Consider the following 24773-nt stretch of genomic DNA (forward strand, 5'->3'; position numbering starts at 1 on the left):
TTATAAGTAAAAATAATTTAATGGCAATATTAAATAGCAGCAGCACATAGTTATATTTTATTATATGTTGAAAAACTGGACAAATTTCCTTTAATGTTTAATGTTGTTTTATAATACTAACCAGGAAAAACATTTTAAAACTACTCCCAAATTAGCTGCTATTTAAACAAATATTGTTAAGCATAATCAAATTAACAGAGTCCTCTTTCACAGTGTAAGAACGGTTATGCAATTTAGGAGTAAAGGAGAAAGAAAAGAACACGTATAGAATTTTTAATTTACATTTTTATACAATGTGCCAAATATTTGACCCTCAAAAAAAGATTACAAACTTCATATTACTGTTCATCTTAAAACCCCTTTTAAGTTTAGAAAAAGTTACAGTTTACTACATATATTTTCTTTAACAAGTAGAATACAGCAATAATAGGAACTGACTTTCAGTTGGTAAAGGTATTTTACTTGTGTAGGGTGTTGGTAATTACTGTAAACCTCTGCTTCAGGAACTCTCTTTTTTGTACCAGAAAGTTTTCAATAATATTGGCTTCTTTGAAGAGTCCATCTAACTCGTCAATGTAAGATGCATCTACTGCTGCTCTCTCACTAATAGGGAAAAAGGCTTGATATTAAAATGAGTTATAAAATCTAGACATGCCATCATTGTCATGTTCTTTATACTGTATCTGCTAGCGATTTCAGTTTCATGGCTTTGCCTATGATAGAGCTTAATTAATTTACTAACATTCTTCAAATATTTTTGACTTTTTAAAAAGTCTAACACACAGAAAGTACATCTTATATAGTTACCTTTAATTATAAAGATATAAATTATTTATATATATATATATTTTGTTTTTAAATTTAAATTAGAAACAAGGTTGCTTCACATGTCAATTCCAGGCCACTCTCCCTTTCCCTCCCCTCTTCCCATGCCCTCCCACCAACCCCCCCCAATATCCCCTCATTTCCCCAGGAAGGGTGAGACCCTCCATGGGGGTGTCCATAGTCTGTCATTTCATCCAGGGCAGGGCCTAGACCCTCCCCAAAGAGTTCAGGGTGAGAGTGCATCTCTCACTGTTAGATGGGAGCCCAAAGTCCATTTGTATATCTGGGATAAATACTGATAAGGCTCAATAGAATACCTAGGCCTTCTCACTGACACCCACATTCAGGGGGTCTTGATCAGTCCCATGCTGGATTCCCAGGCATCAGTCTGGGATTCAAGAGCTAACCCTTGTCAAGTCAGCTGTTTCTGGGGGTTAAACCAGCCCAGTCTTAATGCCTTTGATCATCAGTCCTCCCTCTCTGTCACTGGATTTCTTGAGTTCAGCTCAGTGCTTAGCCGTGGGAGTCTGCCTCTGCTTCCATCAGCCACTGAATGAAGGTTCTGTTTCCCAGACTCTCTGGCCATGGGATTGTAGGCTGGCACTCCCCAGATCTATGTCTAAAATCCATATATGAGAGAGTACATTCCATTTTCTCTTCTTGTGACTGGGTTACCTTGCTCAGGATGGTTTCTTCTAGTGCCAAATGATATAAATTATTAAAATTAAACAAACTATTACAGTATAGTGACTGTCCAGTAATTTATAAACCACCTGGTAACACTTCAAATTCTCAGGCCAATATTCAAATTCAGCCTTGAAATGTATACTAATAAAGTATAAATATACAAAATATTTATCTTTAATACAACACCATTAACACTAATTTCACCAAAAAACACTATTCTTAGCCAGGTGTTAGTGGCTCATGCCTTTAATCCCAGCACTCAGGAAGCAGAGGCAGGAGGATCTCTGTGAGTTCGAGGCCAGCCTGGTCTACAGAGGGAGTTCCAGGACAGCCTCAAAAGCAATACAGAGAAACCCTGACTTGAAAAACAAAACAAAACACTATTCTCAGAGATATATCTGAATAAAAATTTAAAGATACTACCATCTAGAAACCAAACTACATTCATTCTGGTATTAGTGCTAGAAATATGACAAACTATGTTTAGACAAGTTGGGGATTACTCCCTTAAAATAATCAACTCGTCTATTATAAGGGATGAAGATAAAATTGTAACTTCAAATTTCTAATTATCAGATAAAATTTAAGCCATGAAATTAAATTTTTCATTACTGATTTTTCAGGACAAATGGATTTCTAACAGAAATACTCAAAGAATCATAATTACTTGCCTTAAAATCTTTGCATATGTAGACAACATCAGATTAATTTCCTTGCTCATATCTGTTCAAAAAATTGAGTAGGTTGTAAAATCTAACAAAGTTTCTGCATGTTATAGTCAAAACACATAAATACAAGCACTATTTATACATCACCGCTCAAATCCTTCTCCAGAGCATCCTCTTTATAAAGGAGTCCAGAACATTCAGAGAAGGAAGAATCCGATTTTCCAAGAGAGGGTACCTGTGGACTATCTGACATCTGGGGCTAAGAAAAGAAAGAAAACAGATCAATGGTAAGATCTTTAAGATACACATATTCTGTTCATTAAAAAAGCAAACAAAACTTTTTCAGAGGGGTTGGAGATATGGTTCTGTACTACAGTTTTTGCCTAGCATCCTTAAGGCTGTAGGTTTAATTCCCAGTATTTCAGAATTAGAAATGAAACTCTAAGCTTGGGGCTGGGGATTAGTTCAATGGGAAGGCACTGGGGAAAAAAAGCAGACACTCTATACCAGTTATTTACATTTTTATTATCAAGGAACCCTTTAGACACAAGAGACACCTTGCTCAAAAAAACTGAATTTTGTGTAGCTTTGAGATTTTGAAAATGGCTTTTAACTCTTAATAAAAAAAAACAGTCTTGTATCTTGCACCAGTGGATGTTTTTATAATATGGTAACTGTAACTTAGACAACAGCCAAATTGTTGCGAAATTTTGCAATATAGAGACGGTGGAGATGGCTCAGCATTGAAAGAAAGCACTAACCACTGAAATCTGATGATCCAAGTACAGTCCCCAGACCTGCCTACAGTATGTAAGAATTTTACTCATCTTAGCAAATAATTATGCATGTAAAGTCCCATGTATCAAAAAGACATGGACTCACGTTGGTTACGTTTAAGACCATAAACTACCAAGAAGAAATTCCTAAGTAGATTTTTATAGGTCTAGCTAGGTAAAGTCAACATAGTTCCTGCTAGACAGTCCTCTCCCTGGGACTATGAAAACACTAAATTCTACTTACCAATGGAACTTTCTTGAAGAAAAGAAACCAGAAATAGGTAAAATATAATAAAACACTCCAGGAGCATAAAGCTCACCTCCAATTCTCTTGATCTCTTGCAGTTTCTAGAATCAGGTTTTACAAGGTGGTTTGCCATCATACTCTGCAGGCACAAGCTATAAAGTTTAGATAGAGATTTGTCAAATTTAGGTACCAACTCCACACTACAGTCTTCTTCACCCATGTCTTTTTCCCACTTCTACCATCATTAATTTCTGCTCTACTGCTAAACTTCATTTCTCCCTTCTCTATTTCATCCTGTCTCTTAAAACTTTTCATCCAAAAACCTGCTGAGACAGTAAACTCAAGTTTTATCACATGGCATCCAAGGTCATCCATTATCTGAGACCACTTTTAACTACTTGTCTATAAAAAATGAGCTCAACTAACCTCATTAGTAATTCTGTCTTCTTTTAGCATCATAACATTTAAGATTCTTCTCTCTTTATAAAATGTTAATGTTAAGATTATAGGTTAGATCCTCTTGGGACCCTTTCCCCCACTCTGAATTGCCTTGATCAGCCTTGAGATGAGGGTTTGTGTGTGTGTGGTCTTACTGTAACTTGTTATGCCATTTTCGTTTGAGATCCCTGGAAGGCCTGCTCTTTTCTGAAAAGAAACGGAGGAAGAGTGGATCTGGGTGAGAGGGGAGGTGGGAGGGAGAGGCTTGGAGGAGTAGAGGGTGAGAAACTGAGTTGGAATGTAATATATGAGAGAAGAATAATTTTTTTAAAAGTAGAGGTCAGAGCTCCCCTCTTTTTGTCCTTTCAAGAAGGAAGAAAGAGGAGAACTCTAGAGATGGTTGATCACATTTAAACAAATAAAACTAGGCTATCCCAGAAACAGAATCTCTTCATTCTTCTAGTCTGAGATTGTTTCCATTGCCCTACCCGTACCTTAATATGGTATCAAATAAATTCTGAAGTTATTTTCCTAAGAATCTGAACTGTTAAGGTTTAAACTTGAAAAGGCATTGGAATTTAAAAGGATGGCCTTTACATCTTAGAGTTGAAGAACTTTTTACATTCAAAGTATTTGCTTCTCTTTTTTTGTTTGTTAGTTTGTTTTTTGAAACAGGGATCTCTGTCTTTGTAGGCCAGGCTAACCTGAAACAGAGATCTGTCTGATCTGCCTGCCTCTGCCGCCAGAGTGTTGGGATTAAAATAAAGGCCTTTGCCATACACCTGGCTGTTTCTTTTAAATACCATGATTAGATTAAAGCTATAGAGAATCCCTGTACTTATACATAATATGTATATGAAACAAGGGCAAAAAGCAGATTATAAAGACACTTCTAACGTCAGCACGGTACTTCCAAATGCCTGCCATTACCTTCAGGGTGCTAAGCTATCGTAGTAATGTGCAGAAACTGCACGTATGGATGGACTGAGGTTCCTAAGGATTCGAAAAGTATTTCAGGGAAACCACACAAGGAAAAAGTCTTCTTCCCTTTTCTGCTTTTTTCTTTTCTCAAACTAACAATGTATACACACACACACACACAATAAAACTTGTATAATTAGGCAATTCTGTGTTTGTAAAAGTGATTTCTGTCATAATTTAAGACTCCTAAATAGCCAAAGTCTATTAACAGGCAGGGCCTCGCGCTATGAACATTTCCGTGGCCTGGGGCTACACCATCTAAGGCGTCACCTTGTGCAACTGTTTGCTGCAGCTTGTCTAGGTTTTTCTTCTGCGGGAGGTGGTTGGTTTGGTTTCAGATTTTCGGGGACTGAAATTCACCACATAAAGCAGGCTAGCCTGGAACTCACTGGACAGCCGAGGCTGGACTCAAACTCGCAGCAATCCTCCTGTTACCGTGCTCCGAGTGCTGGGATTACAAGTGTGTGCTACCACTGCTGCTCCATCCAGCGCTCTTCACTACGCGATTGTCTCCTCACGCCATTTGCCCGCCTCTTTCCCTCGCCTCTCTCACACCTTCCAGTTTGTGCTGCGGGCCCCACACCGGGCCCCAGCCCCGGAGAGGCCGCGCCCAGCCCCACCCACTGCTTTCCTTCCCACTCGATTTCCCCCCACGTCACGCGCGCTCACCCTCTTGTCCCACTGGCGAGCGGAGATTCGGCCACGACCCGCCGCCTCAGAACAGCGAAGGCTTTGCGCTCCTCTGCGCAGGCGCCCCGGTGCACCGCTCCCGGCAGGCAGCGCGCGCGGCGCGAGTCACGTGACGGCCTCGCTGGCTTGGTCCGCTAGGAGCCTCGCTTCCGTTTATTTCCCGCCTTTTTCTCTCGCCTCCAAGAACCAGAAAGCCCGTTTCCCACGCTGCGGAGAAGTTAGAGTAAACCTCGAAACTGGCCTCTAGGAAGGAGGGGGGCGTTGCTAGGGGCGCCCGGGCGTGTGCCAGGGTCAGGAATCTCAGCAGATGAGCATTAACTGTTTAAAGCTGCTCCTCTCAGGAAAGGGCGCGTTCGGCAGAGGGCGTCTCCACTGGTTCCTCTAGCCCACGGTCTCCATCAGTGTCCCTCTATGTCTTTGATGTGACCAAACCCTGAATCACACCCTTAAAATAACTTTATGGATATGTCAGTAAGTGTAGCTGACCTAGTTAGCGTTCAAAAAGTATTTAGTAATTCGAATGGTGCACACACTCGTGGCTTAACTGTACTGGGTACTTTTGCATGCCGACTTTGACCTGTGGTTTCACAGATGAGCTTCCTAACTTAAACTCTTTCCGGTGAGTCAACCTGGTGCGGAAACAGTATATTCCCTCATAAAACAAAGGTCAATGGCATGCCTCCAGTGAACCCTGAGCACATAATTTACGCTTTGAAAGGCTGTTATTTAACACGTGGTCTTTTGTTTTTGTTTTCTTTTTGTTAATTCTGCCTAACTAGTTCCTTCCCCGATGTGGGAGGTGACGGGCACCTGAAAGTGTGTTGAAGTTTGTACTATTTGCAGTATTAATACACTTTTTGTAAAGTTGGGTATGTTCGTTTTATAGAGCTTTCCTGTCCCTGAGTTCAATCTCTAGCACCCATAAATCAATGTATACTTGTAATTCTAGCACTGGGAGGTAGACGCTAGAGGATCCAAAATTTAAGGTCATCCCTTGGCTACTTTTGAGGCTAGCCTGGGATACTGGAGACTACATTGAAGTTAAAGACCATCTTTTATTAAAAGACTATAGCCAGGCAGTGGTGGCCCATGCCTTTAGTCCCAGCCCTTGGGAGGCAGAGGCAGGCAGATTTCTGTGAGTTCCAGGACAGCAGGTTCTAAAGAGTGAGTTCCAGGACACACACACACACACACACACACACACACACACACACACACACACACACACACGAAAAAAAAACCTGTCTTGAAAAACAAAAAAGCAAGACTATGACTTCTCTAAATTTTTTGTATAAACATGAAATAAAAATTTAAGAATTCCTAACAAATATAATATTCTCCACTATTTATTTGGTTTTGTTGGCTTGTTTTTTAACAAACTGGAATTTATAACCCTCTTATTTCAGTCCTAACTATCCTATATCATTATCATTTGCACTGTTATTTTTAAAGGTCCATTAAATCAAAAAGTCTGAGTGATGCTGGTCTATTCCTCTCCCAGCCTTCACATTGCATTATATCTAAACAGATAATTATCCATTTAGTTCTTAAAATATTTCTAAGGAAAAAAGGTTCTATCCTAATGCATAAATGTTTTCATCATATTAAAAGAAAACTATTATATGCTTTTCTTGTTTTAATGTTACCCTCATTGTGTGGGTAATGAATGAGAAGATTGGATGGTTCTGGTTAGCCAGTGCCTTAGAATCTTCCAAGGGCTGGCGGCGGGTCCATAAAAATACATAGGACACAGAAACATATAGCTTACTTACTCTGTATCATAGAAAAAAGAACCTTGTACCAAAGTCCCCAAAACTTAGAAATGTACAAATCATTAGTTCTACAACTTTAGGACTGGAGGAAGTTCACTGGCACTCACTCTGCTTCTGGTCATTTTGTTGTGCATGTGTGGGGATTGAACCGGGATCATGTTCTTGCTAGTCAAATGCTCTACAGTTGAGCTAACGCCACTGATCGCTTTGTGACCCTACTTCATTCAATCTTTTGTGTCGCTAGGAGGATGAAAACTTGCTGTTTTAAATTCAATCCCATCTGTATTCTTACCACATTCTTCCTTAAAATGTTAGTTTTTCTTCTGGTAATTCATCACACCAAGTCCCTCCAAACATCTCACCACAAACTTCCTCTGGCTATGGACATGATGTTTTCATGACTTTAGGAAATTAAAACTCTGCCCATTTTGTTTTGATTTTTTTAAATTCAAAACTACCTGCTTACACAGCATTTTTTTCCTAACTTTAGAAGTCCTCTTACCATTTCTGTACTGGGAAAAAAATAGTCACTTTCAGATTCCATTGCTAACAAAGCAACAATTTAGCTTGTATCCAGGTAAAAAGGCCCTAAGAAGTACTGCTATTATTTCAAGACTATATTTGCACTCCTGTCTTTAGAAGTAACATTTTAGAAGACTATATCAGTGAGTTAATTAGAAAGCTGTATTAATGAGTTAAAGATAAACCTTACAAAATAATCTCCCTAAGTCATATTTCAAATATTTTAAGTCAGAATGTTTCCACCATCCTAGGAATAGACAGTTCTGGTTTGCCTTTGTGTTGGGGGCAGGAACCTTGCAGGTGCTAACATGCTATAGTATGTATATGGCAGTGAGAAGACAAGCTTCTAATGTCAGTCCTAGGGTGTCCACTGAATTACCTGGGCCAGCTGGCCCTGGCTCTTCTGGGGATTCTCCTGTCCACACTTCTTATTTCCTGTAGGTGCACTGGGATTAGACACTGGTACTACTGTGTCCAGATTTTAGTCTATTTTCACTCAAATTTTTTAAAATCTTTTTTAAAATTTAAATTAGAAACAAGCTTGCTTCACATGTCAATCCCAGCTCTCTCTCCCTCCCTTCCTCCCCCAAGCCCCCATGAACCCTCCCACCCTGAGTACCCCACCCAATCCCCACTCCACTCCCCAGGGAGGGTGAGGCCCTCTATGGGGGATCTCCAGAGTCTTCCATACTCAAGTTTTTTACTCAAAAAAATTCAAATGGTGGGACAGAGGAGACAATTCAGCCAGTAAAGTTCTAGCCACACAAGCATGAGGACCTGTGTTCAATCCCCAACTAACTCACAATAAAAAAAAATTGTCTGTCATAGGACCAGTGAGATGACTCACTGCCAAGCCTAAAGTCTGAGTTCAGTCCACAGGCCCACATGCTGGAAGGAGAGAACCTACTCCTGCAAGATGTCCTCTGACCATCTATGTACTACGGCACACGAATCATCTCCCAACCCCCACACACATATACACACTGAAACAAAAAACTTTTTAAAAAGCTTATTAGCATGATGGCACACACTTGTAACCCAGCACTGGGGAGGTGGGGACAGTCCGGCACCTGGGTCTCACTAGCCCATTAGCTTAGCCAGCCAAATCCCATGTGTACCTCAGATCCTAGTAGGAGACCCTGTCTCAAAAACCATTAAGGACAGTTCTGAGGAACAACACCTGAGACTGGCTTCTGCCTCTACATGAATACACAACTCCCACATATGCACACACAGAAAAAAAATTCTAATGATACAGATTTGGTCTGATGTGATTGTAAAAAGGCTTTATGAAAACAGGCTGTTTCCAAGCCATTGAGAAGAAAATCTGAACAGCCCCTATCATGTGTCATGTGATACCATGTTGAGCCTGGGAAGGAAAACTCCTGAATAAAGTCTTAAAGGGAAGAAAACACCATACAAAATATGTATTCCCCCCAAAATGTATTTTATGTGTATTTTAGGTATAATGACTGCATTACAGACATTCTCTGGTGTGTTTGACAAAAGCATTCCATGCTGAAGTGTGACCAGAGCCTCAGAACAGAGGCCAATGTAAAAAAGGATGCTCTAATTAACCAAGCAGGTTCATTTCCTTATGTTGCTTTCCTAACCTTCTGAAGGAGGCATGGACCTGGGAAGGGCTAGACCCCAGCTTTCCCAGAAGAGATGAATCACCCAATAGTGATGTCTGCATTAAAGGAAATGCCTGTGTTTCTAACACTTTGCTGCAAGTGTGCCTTGGGAAGAGGCACCCTTGGAGGCGGGTCTGAGGCGTGCCAGGGCAGTCTCCTCCCTTTGCTACCTCCTTCCTCCTTCCTCATGCCTCAGTCCTCTTCTCAGACTGCTGCTGGATCCACACCCAGACTTCAAGCTCTCTGTGCCTCCATGCTCTCTGTGGTCCTGGCTGCCTGCTCCAGCTGCTGACAGGGCTGCCACCTTCTACAACTCCAGTATCAGGAAGAGGAAAGAGGCCTCTGCTTCCAGATCACTTCCTCTTGGAGGGAACTATTTAATCCAGGTAAGACATGTCTCTCTCTATTTGTAAACACTGGCATGACAACTAGGGGTAAACAAGCTAAAATGCTATTGAGAGAATTGCGTCTCCTCGGCCACCAAGACAGGAAGTCAGTAATCATATAAGGAACAGAAGCGGGGAACAGGTTGTCTTTCTCTACTAGATGTGGGAGAGTGTCACTTCAGGGCACAGATTCTCTGTTATCTTGTGGAGATTATTAAGGACCCTGGAGAGCTTTTCTTTCTCTTGATTGTTTTCCATATTACTGCAATGTACTGTGCTAGAAAAAATTTAAAGTAGTCACCTAGTGGTTTATTGTAAAGTCCATCACATGTATTCTTCTATAACATTCTTAGATACAGCCTTTGGTATGTTTACAAGCCTCTTTACTATTTGGCCCCATGGAAGAGGGCAGAGTTCTTCTTGCTTTGTTTTCAGACTGTTTCAATGGTACACTGACTTCGCCTCTGATACTCTCTTGTCCACTTGTGAGAATATGAGCTCTAAAAGGCAAGTAGCATCCTAGAATTACTAGAATCAGCTTCAGCTACCCTAGGAACTGCTCAGAACCTCTGCTTCTGGAGCGATAAAGGAAGTCCCAACCCCAGAGCTCCTGCAAGACTGATAATCATAAGATCTGCAGCAGAAGTCTTGGGCAGGTCTGTACTTGGATAGTATAGCATTCCCCAGGAAGATTATTTCACAAGGGAAGGGCTGAATAAAATTATCTCCATTTTGGAGTCAAATAACAAAACCAACCAAGATGTCTTTAATCTCTTTACTTTTTGCCTGTTTTCAGCTGACCAAATTCTGACATGCTCCTGCAGAGGGCCTTTCCTCTTACCTACGGCGCTTTCCCCGTGCTGTTAACCAGGGTCTGACTCTTCCATGGGACTCTTAAAGCACTCTATATTCTTCTGTTCACTGCAGGAGAGAACTGCTCCACCCACCACCCCACCCCACCACTGTTCGCCATCACACAAGTACTCTTCCCCAATGTCCTTGTCCTCTGTTCAAATACGGAACAGTCTTCAAAATTAACATTGACTCTCCTTTCACACACACTCATTCCAAGTATGTCAGTTTCATTTGACCTTTTTTTTTTATACTTAACAGTTGATTAAATATTCCTGTCATTAATGATCTAACTTCCTGTTGTGTTCTGCCCCCATTGCTTCTACATCCCACGTCTACACATCTGTGAGATGGCACAATTGCCGAGTGCTAACTGACTTACTGAACTGAAATGCCACCTGGCCAGTGAGATGGCTCAACAGGTAAAAGGACTGCCTCAAAGCCTGCTGACCTGCGGTCCAGACAGGGAACCCATAAAGAGGGAAGGAAAGACTCGACTCCACAAAGTCGTCCCTCACCTCCACACACATGCCATTACACACTCATACACACATACAAAATGCCGGGGTTTTGGTTTTGTTTTGTTTTTTGGTCTGGTTGGTTGATTGGTTGGGTTTTTTTTTTTTTTTGTTCTTGTTGTTGTTTTTGTTTTTTCGGGACAGGGCCTCACTTTGTAGCACTGGCTGTCCTTAAACTCACTATGTAAAACAGAGTAGACTCAAATTCACAAAGATCTGCCTCTGTCTCCCAAGTGCTGGGATTAAAGGCTTGTGTTGCTACACCTGGCTACAGTGAAGGCATTTTTGTTTGCTTGTTTGTTTGTTTGTTTGTCTTTTAAAGAATTGAAATGCTGAGTGTTGCTCTTGCTGCTGTCGAGATGACTTCCCACCTGATTGTAGAGATTTAATCATGTAGCAGGTCCCCTTTGTTCAGCCCACACCTATTCCACAGAACTGGAGTTCCATAGACAGGGCAAATAGGGTCATAGTTGCTTTTCAAGTTCAAGGCATTTTACTTTTAATACAATGCTAAATTGTAAAGCTCCTAGCAATTTAAAAATTCTAGCTGAATAATATTCTATAGCTGTGTATTGCCTTCCAAAGGTTCTCAACTTTCCTAATGCTTTGACCCTTTAATACAGATCTTCATGCTGTGATGACCCCCAACCATAAAATTATTTTCGTTGCTACTTCATAACTGTAATTTTGCTACTGTTATGAATCATAATGTAAAACCTGTTTTCTGATGGCCTTAGGTGACTTCTGTGAAAGAGTTAAGACCCACAGGTTGAGAAGTACCATAGGAGGAAGTGGCTACTAGGACATTTGCCCCATATAAATGGCTGTTTCGTGGCAGCTCTAGCTATAAGCTTAGAACTGCAGAATGCTGGGGCTGAAAAAAAAGCTGGCCCTCCAGCTTCCTTGTTTTCCAAATGAAGAAACTGAGATCCTGAGACCCTCCCCCCAATTAAGTAACTTAACCCAGGCAAAATTGGACCTCATGAGACCCAATTTTCATCATGCTATTCTGCCATTCCCTCTGTGGCTAGTTTTGAAAGGTTTATACAACTTTGTTTTGAAGACCCAATTCTTTTTTTTTTATTTAAGAATTTTTTTTCATTTTACATTCCAACCCGTTTCCCCTCCCTCCCCTTCTCTTACCTCCCCACTTCTCCCTATCCTATTCCCACCCCATCCACTCCTCAGAGGGGATAAGGCCTCCTGTGGGGAATCACCAAAGTCTGGGATACCAAGTTGAGGCAGGACCAAGACCTTACCCTGAATCAGCCTGGGCAAGGTATCCCACCATAGGTAATGGGTTCCAAAAAGTCAATTCTTGCACCCGGGATAAGTCCTTGTTCCCACTACAGCCCCCATTCCCCAAAACAGAACAAGCTATATAATCGTTACCCACATTTAGAGGGCCTAGTTGGATTCCATACAGGTTCCCCAAGTGTCAGTCCATAGTCGATGAGCTACCACTAGCTTTGGTTGGCTGTCTCTGTGGTTTTCCACATCATGATCTTCACACACACACACACACACACACACACACACACACACACACACACACACCGCTCATATGATCCCTCCTCCCTCTATTCAACTAAGCTCCAGGAGCTCAGCCCAGTGCTTGGTTGTGGATCACTGCATCTTCTTCCATCAGTTACTGGATGCAGATTCTATGATGGGAGCTAGAGTGGTTACAGAGGTAGGCTAGTTTAGGCATCCTCCAGTGATTGCTAGGAGTCTTAGCTGGGGTCCTCCTTGTGGATTCCCAGGAGTTTCCCTAGCATCAGGTTTCTCCCTAACCTCATAATGGCTCCCTCTATCATGATATCTCTTTCATTGCTCTCCCTCTCTGTCCCTCCCCCAACTTGGCCATCTCGAGGATCCCTCATGTTCCCATCCCTCCATCCCCTCGCTTCTACCCGCCTCCCAGTTTACCCAGGAAATCTTAACTATTTCCCCTTCCAGGGGTCCTCCTTGTGTGTCCCTCTTAGGGTCCTCCTTTTTACCGAGCTTCTCTGGGACTGTGGATTGTAGTCTGGCTATTCTTTGTTTTACATCTAATATCCACTTATGAGTGAATACATACTGTATTTGTCTTTCTGGGTCTTTCTACCTCATTCAGGATGGTTTTTATCCAGTTCCATCTATTAGCCTGCAAATTTCAAGATGTCATTTTTTTTTACTGCTGAGTAATACTCCATTGTGTAAACGTACCACATCTTCTTTATTCTTTAGGTGAGGAGCATCTAAGTTGTTTCCAGGTTCTGGCTATTACGAATAATGCTGCTATGAACATAGTGGAGCAAGTGCCCTTGTGATATGGATGTGCTTCCTTTGGGCAAATGCCAAGAGTGGTATTGCTGGAAGAATCAATTCTTGCTATATGCTCCTGGGAGGCTCTATGACACTATTAGGTGATGGCTTGGGAGATGACAATGCTGGAAAAGTACTCCAGGACCTGTGTTCAATCCACAGAATGCAAGTTTAAAAAGCAAGCAAAACTGAGAGGTGCAGTGAGCTCATAACCCCAGTGTTAAGGTGACATAAGCAGGTGGATCCATCATGGAGCTTTCTGACCATCCAGTCTAGCCAGCAGCCAAGTTCCAAGACACTGAGAGGTCCTGTTTCAAAAAAGAAAAAAATATGTGGCCAGTAAATTGGCTCCGAGGATAATGATGCCTGCCACCAACCCTGGCCTCAGAAATGACTTCTCCAAGTTGTCCTGACCTTACACATGTGGACGGACACACACACACACACACACACACACACACACACACACACAAATAAATATTGTTTCTTTACTTTCTAAAAGGATGGATGGTGGTTAATGAATAGTAGCTACAATTGTTCTCTGATCTATACACAACACACACACACACACACACAAACAAGAGTCCATGCATGCATGAATAGTTACACACATACATATGCAAGAGACTATTAATAAACTATTGGATAAAATGTTCAAGACATTCTTATCCACTGGGAACTGTATCTCATAGATTAGAATTGAGAAAGTGAAGAAACATGAGTGAGAAAATTCAGAGAAAAGCCAGGCGTTGGTGGCGCACGCCTTTAATCCCAGCACTCGGGAGGCAGAGGCAGGCGGATCTCTGTGAGTTCGAGGCCAGCCTAGTCTACAAAGTGAGTTCCAGGACAGCCTCCAAAGCCACAGAGAAACCCTGTCTTGAAAAACAAAAAAAAGAAAAGAAAAATCAGAGAAAAATGGGGAGAGGAGTGAAGAGGAGATTAGACTTGCAATCATGATGCACTGAGAGCTAATGGATGTGGGAGCAAAGTGAGAACTTCAAAGTAAATACATAGAACAATATAAATTAGGAGGAATGGGGGTGAGAAAGTTCTTCCATTTAATCAGTCTGTTCTCAGGCTTCCCTATTTTTCTTTCTTTCACTGGGCTTTGAGGAAAGATCTAAGGTCTGTCCCCAAATAGAATGACTTTTTAAAATCTTGGGTTTAACCTGTCTTCCTCCTACCCAAGGAGACTGACCTTTTAAGCCTGAGGAATCAAGAATTATTACATGCTCTCCTTCCCTGGTTTTTGTCAAAGGAACTGCACTTCAAGTTCCCCTAAACTGAATTAGGCAAAATCCAAATAATGTAATAGGAAAATAGCAGTTTAACTTTCTAAGTAATTGGAAATAATATGAATATTTTCAAATTAAAGAGTTGGTAAGATTGGTATAATTTCAGAGCTGCTAGGTCAAGGGGATTGTAAACTGTTTGCACTATTGCCAACTAGAAGAACTTACAGTAATGGGATTATCCACCTCCACCACTATGGTAAAAATTAAGCTATTCCTTACATATTTCAGAAGCTCTCACACTGAGCCATAGTTCCAACCTTCCCCCTTCCTTTTGATACATTTTTTTTAAGTTTGGAGACAGGAGCTAAATTACCTAAGCTTGAACTCACTCTGAGTTACCCAAGCAGGCTCCTGTCCTAACCACTCTTGTAACTGGGGTTACAGGTCTATGCTATCACACTTGATTATAATGCTATTATTAAGTTATTATTTGATAACAATGTGTACATGAGACATGTGTGTGACAGAGGACAATTTTTGTGCAGTCAGTTCTCTCCACCTTTATTTAGGTTCTGGGAATCAAACTCAGATCTCCAGATATGGGCGGCAAGTGCCCAGAACCATCTCACCAGCCATATAATACTATGTTTCATCAGAGTTATTTTCTTTTCTTTTTGCCTTTTTGAGACAGGGTCTCTCAAAACCCAGACTGGACTCTAATTCACTGTGTAACTGAAGAAAATCTTGAACCTCCTGCCTCCTCCTTGAACCTCAGGCCTTTACCTACCAAATGTGATTACTGGTGTACACCAACACGCCCAGGTTTAAATATTTTCAGATCTGATAACAATGTTACTATTTGTGATATGAACAATCTCTAAGTATATAAATACAAGCAAGATGGGAGACAGTATTAAGAGGGCCAAAGTACCACCATGATAAGGTGTGAAGAGAAGGTACTCTACAAAGCATTGTTAATAACGCTGAGAAGGTGGTTGGGAAGAAGGCATGCGTCCATCTTGATGGTTGTCAACATGTGCACCCCAAGAATGGTACCTCCACACTGCTACATTTATTACCAAGGACAAAATAGTCTTGGAAGTATGTGGGATCCTTTCTGAAAGCTATGACTACATTTACACTCTTTATGTTAAAATGATGAAACCTCAAACCTTGGTCCCCCAGCCTCCCTGCTCCCTGGTCCTTGATGAGGCTCCGCCTCTGTCTTCACTAACTTCACTACACTAACTCCTACACCACCACGAGGAATCTCTTGCAACTCCAGCTCCTACAGCACCCATCATACCTTGTCCCACCCACTGGAGTCTGAGTCACTGGAAGATGGGACCAAAGTTTCACTCAGCTTCTGGTCCCACAGTTGACTCATATTAGATGCTGAGAGATTAAATGGTAAACAAGTACGAGAAGTATCGGGAAGAGTGTTTTGTTTGTTTCTATGTTGCTATTGTAATTTTTGAAGGGGGAGCCTTGAGTATGCCAACCAAGCTCTCAAACATTGAGTTGCATCCCCCCACTATGTAGCCTAGGGAGGCATCTCTCCAATTCGTGATCTTACAGCTTTTGCTTCTTGATGTTGGGAATACAAACCTGTACCACTGCCCTGGCCAGCAGGGCACAACAAAGGTCTAGCCCATGGGAACCTGGAATGATGAGACAAGAGACAAGAGAAATGGACACCAAGACAACATGGCTGATCAAGCTGCAAGATTTTATTTTCCTTAGGTTTATTATATAGGTTAGGGCGGAAAACTAGGAAGAGCAGAGTAATCAAAGGAGAGGGGTCATTGCCTAGTAACCAGGCCACTGAAGGTGAGCAGATAACAGGTGTTGGCAAGGTGAAAGGGTCGCAGAAGGAGGGGTTAAGTGATCTAATTGTGGATGTTTCCTTTTTTGCCATCGGTTATTCCTGTGAGCCCAAGTTCTATTCATTAGGAAGTGGGGGAGGGGGAAAGGGTTGAATGGGACTGAAGGTAGCTATGGACTATTCTTTTAAAAAAAAGGCTGGCAATATTTACAAGAGGTTCTAAATAACAATGATCACTCCCGACACACCACCAGACCCATTTAGGAGTAGTAAATTAATAAATAATTTATTTATTTTATGTATATGGATGTTTTGCCTGCATGTACCACTGCTGCCTGTGGAGGCCAGAAGAGGGCATCAGCTTCCCTGGACCTGGAGTTACAGATGGTTGTGAGTCGCCATGTGAGTGCTGAGAATGGATCTGAGTCCTCTTGAAGAGCAGCTGGTGCTCATAATCACTGAGCTGTCTCTCCAGCCATAGGAGTAGTATTTTTAGGGTACCTGAGTCCTTCTCTAAGGCCATTCACTCAATGACTAATTAGATACCCACTACAGTAAATACTAGTAATTTTAAAATCCAAATCTTAACCATAGTATTTGCTATATTCCAGGAAAATTACTTTTGAAAAATATGGGCAGGCAGTGGTGGCATACACCTTTAATCCCAGCACTCAGAGGCAGAGGTGGGCAGATCTTTGTGAGTTCGAGGCCAGCCTGGTCTACAGTGCAAGTTCCAGGACAGCCAGGACTACACAGAGAAACCCTGTCTCAAAAAACAAAAAAAGAGACATGTAAATTATAGAATATTAGAGAAGACAACATAAGCTATCAATTCACTAATAACAAATCAAAACAGAGTCCCACCCTTTACTCCTCTGATCCCCTTCCTCCTTCAAATCATCTCCCTTCTACTTTTCATAGTTTTTAAATTTAGACTGGGCATCTGTGAGAAGATATGCTTTCTGGCTTATTTCATCGAAGATGGTGACTTGCAGTTCCAACCATTTTTCCACCAAGTAATATAATTCATCCTTCTGTATGACTGAATAATACTCATTTGTGTACGTATATATGTTTATCCATTTGTCTGCGAGTGGGCATCAACTGATTCTATAACTTGGCCCTTGTGAACAGTGCCATGAGTATCACAGATATGCACAATGTGTGGCTGTGGTTTATCTGGGTATATACCTAGGAGTGATATACCATGATAATATGATAATTCTATTTTTTGCGGGACCTCCATTTTTATTTCCATAGACTAAACTAAACTATACTTCTATCAGAAATGTAAAAGGGTTCCTTTTTCTCTACATTCTTGCTGGCTTTTGTTTGGAATTTCTTTTTTGTTTTGTTTTTGTGTTTTCTTGATGATAGGTATTCTGACTGGGGTGAAATGGAAACTTGATGTAACTTTTATAAGATTTACTTTTTATTGTATTATATGTGTGTGCTTATGCATCTGTGGAAGGGTATGAGCATGTAAGTATAAGTTGCCATGGAGGCCAGAGACATCAGATCACCTGCAGCTGGTGATTATAGGTAATTATAGGCAATTGTGAGATGCCTGATATGGGTGCTGGGAACTGAACTGAGGTCCTCTGCAGGAGCACTACAAACTCTTAACCAATGAGCCATCTCTCCAACCCCTCAATGTATTCTTAATTTGTGTTTCTCTGGTAGCTGAAGGTGTGAGCCTTTTTTTTTTCTTCATGTATTTATCAACCATTTGTACTTCTTTTGAGAACTACATATTCAGTTCCTTTACCCATTTATTGATTGGAATATAAAATACACTTAATAACTATTCACATTTAGATATAATGAACTGAACGTAGGTCAAATTGTTAAAACATCTGGCACGTAACAAATACTTTAGGATAGTTTCATTAAAATTAAGTTTTTCAACTGGGTTTTCATTCCCTTCTTCTACTGTAAGTACTTGATCTCAGATTATTTTAAAAGAAATTTAGGGCATTCTTAAGAGCACAGACTAAATACTATTTTGGCCAGTTTTTTAGAGCTATAACAGAATACCTAAAGCCAGACAATTTAGGGGGCAGTTGGATGGGGCATCAGGAGAAAGGGAAGGAAACAGAAAGAGAAACAGAGGGAGAGGCTTTTTTTTTGTTTGTTTTGTTTTGTTTTTTTCGAGACAGGGTTTCTCTGTGGCTTTGGAGGCTGTCCTGGAACTAGCTCTTGTAGACCAGGCTGGCCTGGAACTCACAGAGATCCCCCTGCCTCTGCCTCCCAAGTGCTGGGATTAAAGGCGTGCGCCACCAACGCCCGGCGTCAGAGGGAGAGGCTTAAAAAGTAATAAATACAGATGGTCTGTAACCATCTGTAACTAGGGCTCCAGGGCATCCAAAGACACACACACATACACACACACACACACACACACACAAGAAAGAGTTAAAATAAATCTTTCTTTAAAGAGCCCTCTCATGAGAAAAATCTCTAATCCATTCCTTCCTGTGGGCTCCACTTTAATTACCCAGACATCTCCACATGGCCCTACTTCCCACACTGACACATAAAGACCAAGCCTCAACATGAGTCTTGGTGGCTACAAACCATCAAAACAATTAACAGTTATGACTCAGTCACAGTCCTGGTTGCTCCATCCATTAACTGCTCTCAGCACGGGACACCAGCTGTTCTCCAGAACATGCCTGTGGTGTAGGGGAAGTTTGAAGTTTTCCCCTGAAGGTACCGTATCTGAGTATGTTGAAATAAGACTGCAGTCAACAGATTATCAAAAGCAGAGACTAAAATCAATAAAAATCTTGACTAAAATCAAGAGATTATTAACAAACACCTGAGCTACATGAAGAATGAAAACTTACTGAAGCCAGAGAGGATACATTCCTAAGAGAGGAAGTACAGTAAGGTTTGCAGGGGCCTTTAAAGAGTGATAATTACTGTTGGGTGGGGGGGTGGAGCATGACCCCAGAGTCTTGGAATCTCAACACTCCTGAGGCAGGAGGATTATGATTTCAACAGGACCCTGTCTCAAAAGAGGAAGAAAAAAAAAAGACGATTGAAGGTAATTGTGTTCCTCTTTAGTGGACCCGCCTTCAGGAGACAGTGAACTGCAGAGAAGTCCCTTTCCTACTTTAGGAGAAAAAGGGATAGAAAGAACCTGCCAATGACCGTAGAAGGGAGCAGAGAGCCCCTAAGGATGCTGCTTTCATCTGGTCCATTATTTTCTAATTAAAGTACATGCAAGAATCTCATAAAATTAGATAATATTAGTACTATTATCAAATAGTATGTAATACTAATATTAAAACTATTAATAACTAATTGAAAGCTGAGGAAGTGGCTGTTGAGACAGAGCCTTAGGTAGCAATCTTACTGCATAGCCTCCATACTACAGATCCTTCTGGCTCAACCTCACGAGTGCCGCCAAAAAAAATCTATCAATGTAAATAGTGTTTTTTATTCCTTATTAATACATTAAGCAACAAGATCTATTAGGGTAATTTCAAAGTGATAAAGAGCTATATCTTATATATATATATTATTTTTTATTTTTAAATTTAAATTAGAAACAAGGTTGCTTCTCATGTCAATTCCAGGTCACTCTCCCTTTCCCTCCCCTCTTCCCGTGCCCTCCCACCAACCCCCCCAATATCCCCTCATTTCCCCAGGGAGGGTGAGACCCTCCATGGGGGTGTCCATAGTCTGTCATTTCATCCAGGGCAGGGCCTAGACCCTCCCGCAAGAGTTCAGGGTGAGAGTGCATCTCTCACTGTTGGATGGGAGCCCAAAGTCCATTTGTATACCCGGGATAAATACTGATCTACTACCCAAGGCTCAATAGAATACCTAGGCCTCCTCACTGACATCCACATTCAGGGGGTCTTGATCAGTCCCATGCTGGATTCCCAGGCATCAGTCTGGGATTCAAGAGCTAACCCTTGTCAGGTCAGCTGTTTCTGGGGGTTAAACCAGCCCAGTCTTAATGTCTTTGGTCATCAGTCCTCCCTCTCTGTCACTGGATTTCTTGAGTTCAGCTCAGTGCTTAGCCATGGGAGTCTGCCTCTGCTTCCATCAGCCACTGAATGAAGGTTCTGTTTCCCAGACTCTCTGGCCATGGGATTGTAGGCTGGCACTCCCCAGATCTATGTCTAAAATCCATATGTGAGAGAGTACATGCCATGTTTCCCTTTTTGTGACTGGGTTACCTCGCTCAGGATGGTTTCTTCTAGTGTCATCCATTTGCCTGCGAATTTCAGGATTCCATTGTTTTTTTTTCTGCTGAATAGTACTCCATTGTGTAAATGTACCACATTTTCTCTAACCACTCTTCGGTTGAGGGGCATCTAGGTTGCTTCCAAGTTCTGACTATTACAAATAATGCTGCTATGAACATAGTGGAACAGACATCCTTGTTGTATGAATGGGAATCTTTTGGATATACGCCTAAGAGTGGAGTTGCTGGGTCTTGTGGTAGGTTTATTCCCATTTTTCTGAGGAATCTCCATACTGATTTCCAAAGTGGCTGAACCAGTTGGCACTCCCACCAGCAATAGAGGAGTGTTCCCCTTTCACCACATCCTCTCCAGCACAAATTGTCGTTGGTGTTTTTGATTTTAGCCATTCTGACAGGAGTGAGATGGTATCTCAGAGCTGTTTTGATTTGCATTTCCCGGATAGCTAAGGATGTTGAGCACTTTCTCAAGTGCCTCTCAGCCATTTGAGACTCCTCTATTGAGAATTAAGAGCCATATCTTAAACAATATTTCAAGATGCCTGGTAGCAATGGTAGCTGATAATAAGTGAGCATTTCCATTAGTAGCAGGGTCAGGGCACTATAGTTTGTTTCCTACATATCATCAGGAGGGGTACTACATTTCAGCTTAGAAATAAAAGAATAAATATGTACTTTTTTCTACCTGAAGTCACAGATTTCTCATACTTAGAACTCCACAACAAGCCCTTACTCCATGACAAAATTCTGGAAGTATCAACACATGTAATTGTAGAGTAGAATGAGGAAAAGGGAGAAAGCAAATACAATGAGATTTTTTTAAAGAAACATTATATTTATTTATTACTCTACACAAACATAGACAAGCCAGACTCCAGATCAAAAGCTGCTGCTGCCTTCGGAGGAAACCCTCCAACTGTCAGAGACTCTCAGACTTTTCCCACCCTGCCCCAGACACCAGGTAGAAATAGCACACTCTCTCTCTCTCTCTCTCTCTCTCTCTCTCTCTCTCTCTCTCTCTCTCTCTCTCTCTCTCTCTCTCTCTCCTTCACCACTGTAACCAAGAGGTCATGAACCTTCAGCATCTCATCTACAGGAGGTCACTGAGTATTAAGTTCAGATAGAACTGGTCCCCAGTTGAGGATGTATTTCTAGCCTCGCCAGAGAACACGAAACCAATCATTCAATAGTGAGTCATATATTCCTCCTTTAAAATATTATAAAACAGCACTCTCCTGATTCCAAAAGTGTAGTGTGACTGACAGATGCTTCTCTTTTATTAAACATCACAGTATTTATCAGCATATTGAGTAGTAAATGACTTTCAAATGTGGAAGTTTAGAAGGTAGTAATAAGGAGCTGGAGAGATGGCTTGGCAATTAAGAGCTCCGGCTACTCTTCCAGAGCACTGGGGTTCAGAAGTTTCAGCACCCACATGGTGCCTCACAACCAGTTGCAACTTCAGTTCAAGGGGATCTAATGCCTTCTTCTGGCCTCCATGAGAACTGCATGCATGTGGTACAGACATACAAGCAAGCAAACACCAAATAAGTAAGGCAACAATCTTTTTTTAAAAAGTAGAAGGTAAGGGGTTTGTTCATTGTATGTGTACCAAGAACAGTCTTTGTCTCCTCATGGGTGACTCTTTCCTTTCATTAGGAATAATGATGGCTGCCAAACATGAAGAAGGCCCCTGCATCAACTTCAGGGAAATGACATTTATTGACAACACACTTTACTTCACACGTAAGTCTAAACCAATAAGACAAATGCAGGGCTCGGATACAGGTATTCAACTAGAAAGGAAACCATGAAGTGAGATTGGACTCCTGTTTGTCATCCAATTCTACTGTAATGTTAATGAACTCCCCTCTCTTAAGAAACAAAAACAAAAAAACAGATTCCCAAGGCCTCAGTGCCCTGCCCCACATCATGGAGTGGCACTCCAGCAGTAGCTTACTAAGATGATGTCTGGTGCCCATCATAAAAATGTATCATTGAGGAAACATTGCTTCCCAAAAGAAATACAATTCATGATATTCTAGGCCTAGAGTTCTATGTACACCATTCATGTGAATACATTTGACCAAAAAAAAAATCTTCTAAGATTCCATGGTTGATTTGACTTCACTCAAAGGTCAGCTTTTTTTTTTTTTTTGGTAACTTCCTGGAAAATCCTTAGATGTCTTGCCATTTAAACAATAAATTTAAAAGGAAAGTTTTCCACTTCACTAAAAAATGCTTTAGCTATGTATTGAGGTTTACAAATCCTGGATTTAAATGTTTTAATTATTACTGTTTTATTTTATGTGCATAGGTATTTCTCCTGCATGTATATCTGTGTACTAGGAGCAGGAAGTGCTCTTAGAGGCCATAAAAGGGTGTTGGATCCCCTGGAACCAGACTTACAGAGGGTTGTGAGCTACCATGTGGGTGTTGGGAATTGAACCTGGGTCCTTTGGAAGAGCAGACAGTGTTTTTAACCACTGAGTCATCTCTCCAGCTCAAGATTTAAGTTTTATACCCAACATGCAAACCCTGATAAGCTTAATTTTATGAGCTCCTGAATGCTTGTCATCTGATATCCCTAATGGAAGTCAACAGAGCCATCACTATCACACAGAGGTTAGGGAGTAAGGAGTGGGGCCAGGCATGGTGGCACATGCCTTTAATTCCAGTACTTAGGAGAAAGAGATAGGTGGATCTCTGGTTTACAAAGTGAGTTCCAGGGAAGCCAGAGCAATTTACTAAAACCCTGGGTGGGGGTGGTGGAAGGAAGTATAGAGTTGCTAAAGGGCATGGGAGGGGACGTGTTGAGCTGCACTATATATAGAATAATAACATTATGTTTCCCTTTTCCTCCCTTTAGCCGAAGATGATGGTAAAGTATAAATTTATTTTTCTCTCTTTGCAAATTAGAAGGCACTTGACACATCCATTGTCTGCTAGCAGAAACTGTTCATAGAGATGTTTCCTTGGTAGTGAATAATCAGAATTGTATTAAATTCAGATTATTCTATGGTGAGAACATAATAAAACTTAAATTCCTTAGCTAATGGACTAGGTTGTTTCCATTTTACTACTGTTATTTACAGCACCCTTGCAGGGTTCTTGGAGATTTCTGTTGTCTGGTTTGACTTGACACTGGTTATTATTATATAACCTAGACTAGCCCAGATGTCACCTTATCACCTGGATTGGCCTCAAACTTGTGATCCTCCTGCCTTGGCCTCTCCAATGCAGCACACTCAGCAGCATTCTTGTACAACAGTGTTGACTGTTCAGGATAACAGGGAGTAGAAATGCCAGGTTGGCAGAAAAAGGGATAATGGGCAAATCAAAGCTTTAGTCCATTACACACAGCATACAAAGTGGGCTCTGCCTTAGATATTGGGGGGGGCACTTTTTCTGAATTTTCCTTTGTTAGAGGAAAAAAATTGTTCCCTCCATTGAGTTTACATGTGCACTAGCAAGAGATAATTCCTTAGTCTGGTGTGGTGGCACACACTTTAATCCCAGCACTCTGGGAGGCAGAGACAGGCAGAGCTCTGAGTTTTAGGCTAGCCTGACATACAGAGCAAGTTCCAGGACAGTTAAGACTACTGGCCATGTAGATTTTTAGTAAACGAATCACAGTGATACATCTTCACACTGTAAAGGAATATTCTGCAATAATCGAGAGAAGGAGAGATGAGGAAGGGAGACAGAGAGAGAGAGACAGAGAGGGGGGAGGGAGGGAGGGAGGGAGGGAGGGAGGGAGGGAGGGAGGGAGGGAGGGAGGGAGGGAGGGAGGGAGGGAGGGAGGGAGGGAGAGAAGACTTGAAACTACAGCTACAGCTGTGGACTGTAAGACACAGAACTCAGCTGGAAAACAAAGTAGTGACAACTGATGGACCTGTCGTGGCACAGGCCTCAAATTTACATAAATAGTTTTTTTTGTTTTTGTTTTTTGGGACTTTGTTGTTGTTTTGTTTTGGGTTTTGATTTTTCAGTACAGTATTTCTCTGTGTAGCCTGGTGTCCTGGAACTCGCTCTGTAGACCAGGCCAAAATTCATAGAGATCTGTCTGCCTTTGCTTCCTAAGTGCTGGGATTAAAGATGGGCACCACCACGTTGCAGCTGGTTAAGGACTTAAGATACTAACAAAATGCTATCATGAAGCCCCACAAGATGCAGTTATGAAGGGGAGGA

The 24773-nt window shown here is 41.5% G+C and overlaps 2 protein-coding genes across 7 annotated transcripts in view; one reads left to right on the forward strand and one right to left on the reverse strand.

The window, feature by feature from the left end:
- On the reverse strand, positions 1–5798 carry Tex12 (testis expressed 12). 2 transcript variants are annotated; one of them, XM_005069503.4, is made up of 5 exons: positions 5292–5798; positions 3277–3355; positions 2328–2439; positions 2184–2235; positions 1–603 (listed from the first exon to the last, which is right to left on the reverse strand). In XM_005069503.4, exons 2-5 carry the CDS (start codon positions 3337–3339, stop codon positions 459–461), a joined length of 372 nt encoding a protein of 123 aa, XP_005069560.1. In that variant the 5' UTR covers positions 3340–3355; positions 5292–5798; the 3' UTR covers positions 1–458. The 2 variants fall into 2 exon arrangements, with proteins under 2 accessions (XP_005069560.1, XP_021082458.1); XM_021226799.2 differs by lacking the exon at positions 5292–5798 and adding an exon at positions 5012–5223.
- Positions 2347–24773, forward strand: part of Il18 (interleukin 18) — a 26665-nt gene continuing 4238 nt past the window's right edge. Inside the window, exons 1-4 of one of the 5 annotated variants that reach the window (XM_040729792.1) lie at positions 2347–2467; positions 9437–9626; positions 22242–22328; positions 23452–23463. In XM_040729792.1, the coding sequence (XP_040585726.1) occupies positions 22247–22328; positions 23452–23463 (94 nt within the window). In that variant the 5' untranslated portion in view covers positions 2347–2467; positions 9437–9626; positions 22242–22246. Of the gene's footprint in view, positions 2468–9436; positions 9627–10553; positions 10901–17284; positions 17425–22241; positions 22329–23451; positions 23464–24773 lie in introns of those variants that run through there. The other 4 variants (XM_013112955.3, XM_040729793.1, XM_005069293.4 and 1 more) reach the window with 4 other exon arrangements.

Source organism: Mesocricetus auratus, unplaced genomic scaffold (genome assembly GCF_017639785.1).
Source record: "Mesocricetus auratus isolate SY011 unplaced genomic scaffold, BCM_Maur_2.0 Super-Scaffold_100022, whole genome shotgun sequence".
In the NCBI taxonomy this organism is placed as follows: Eukaryota; Metazoa; Chordata; class Mammalia; order Rodentia; family Cricetidae; genus Mesocricetus; species Mesocricetus auratus.

Coding starts and splice junctions, on each gene's coding strand:
- Tex12 (XM_005069503.4), bottom strand. CDS start 3,339: ATGATGGCAAACCACCTTGTAAAACCTGATTCTAGAAACTGCAAGAGA. Junction 2,440..3,276: donor AGAGATCAAGAGAATTGGAG/GTGAGCTTTATG, acceptor TTCTTTTCTTAG/CCCCAGATGTCAGATAGTCC. Junction 2,236..2,327: donor TCTGGAGAAGGATTTGAGCG/GTGATGTATAAA, acceptor TTTTTTGAACAG/ATATGAGCAAGGAAATTAAT.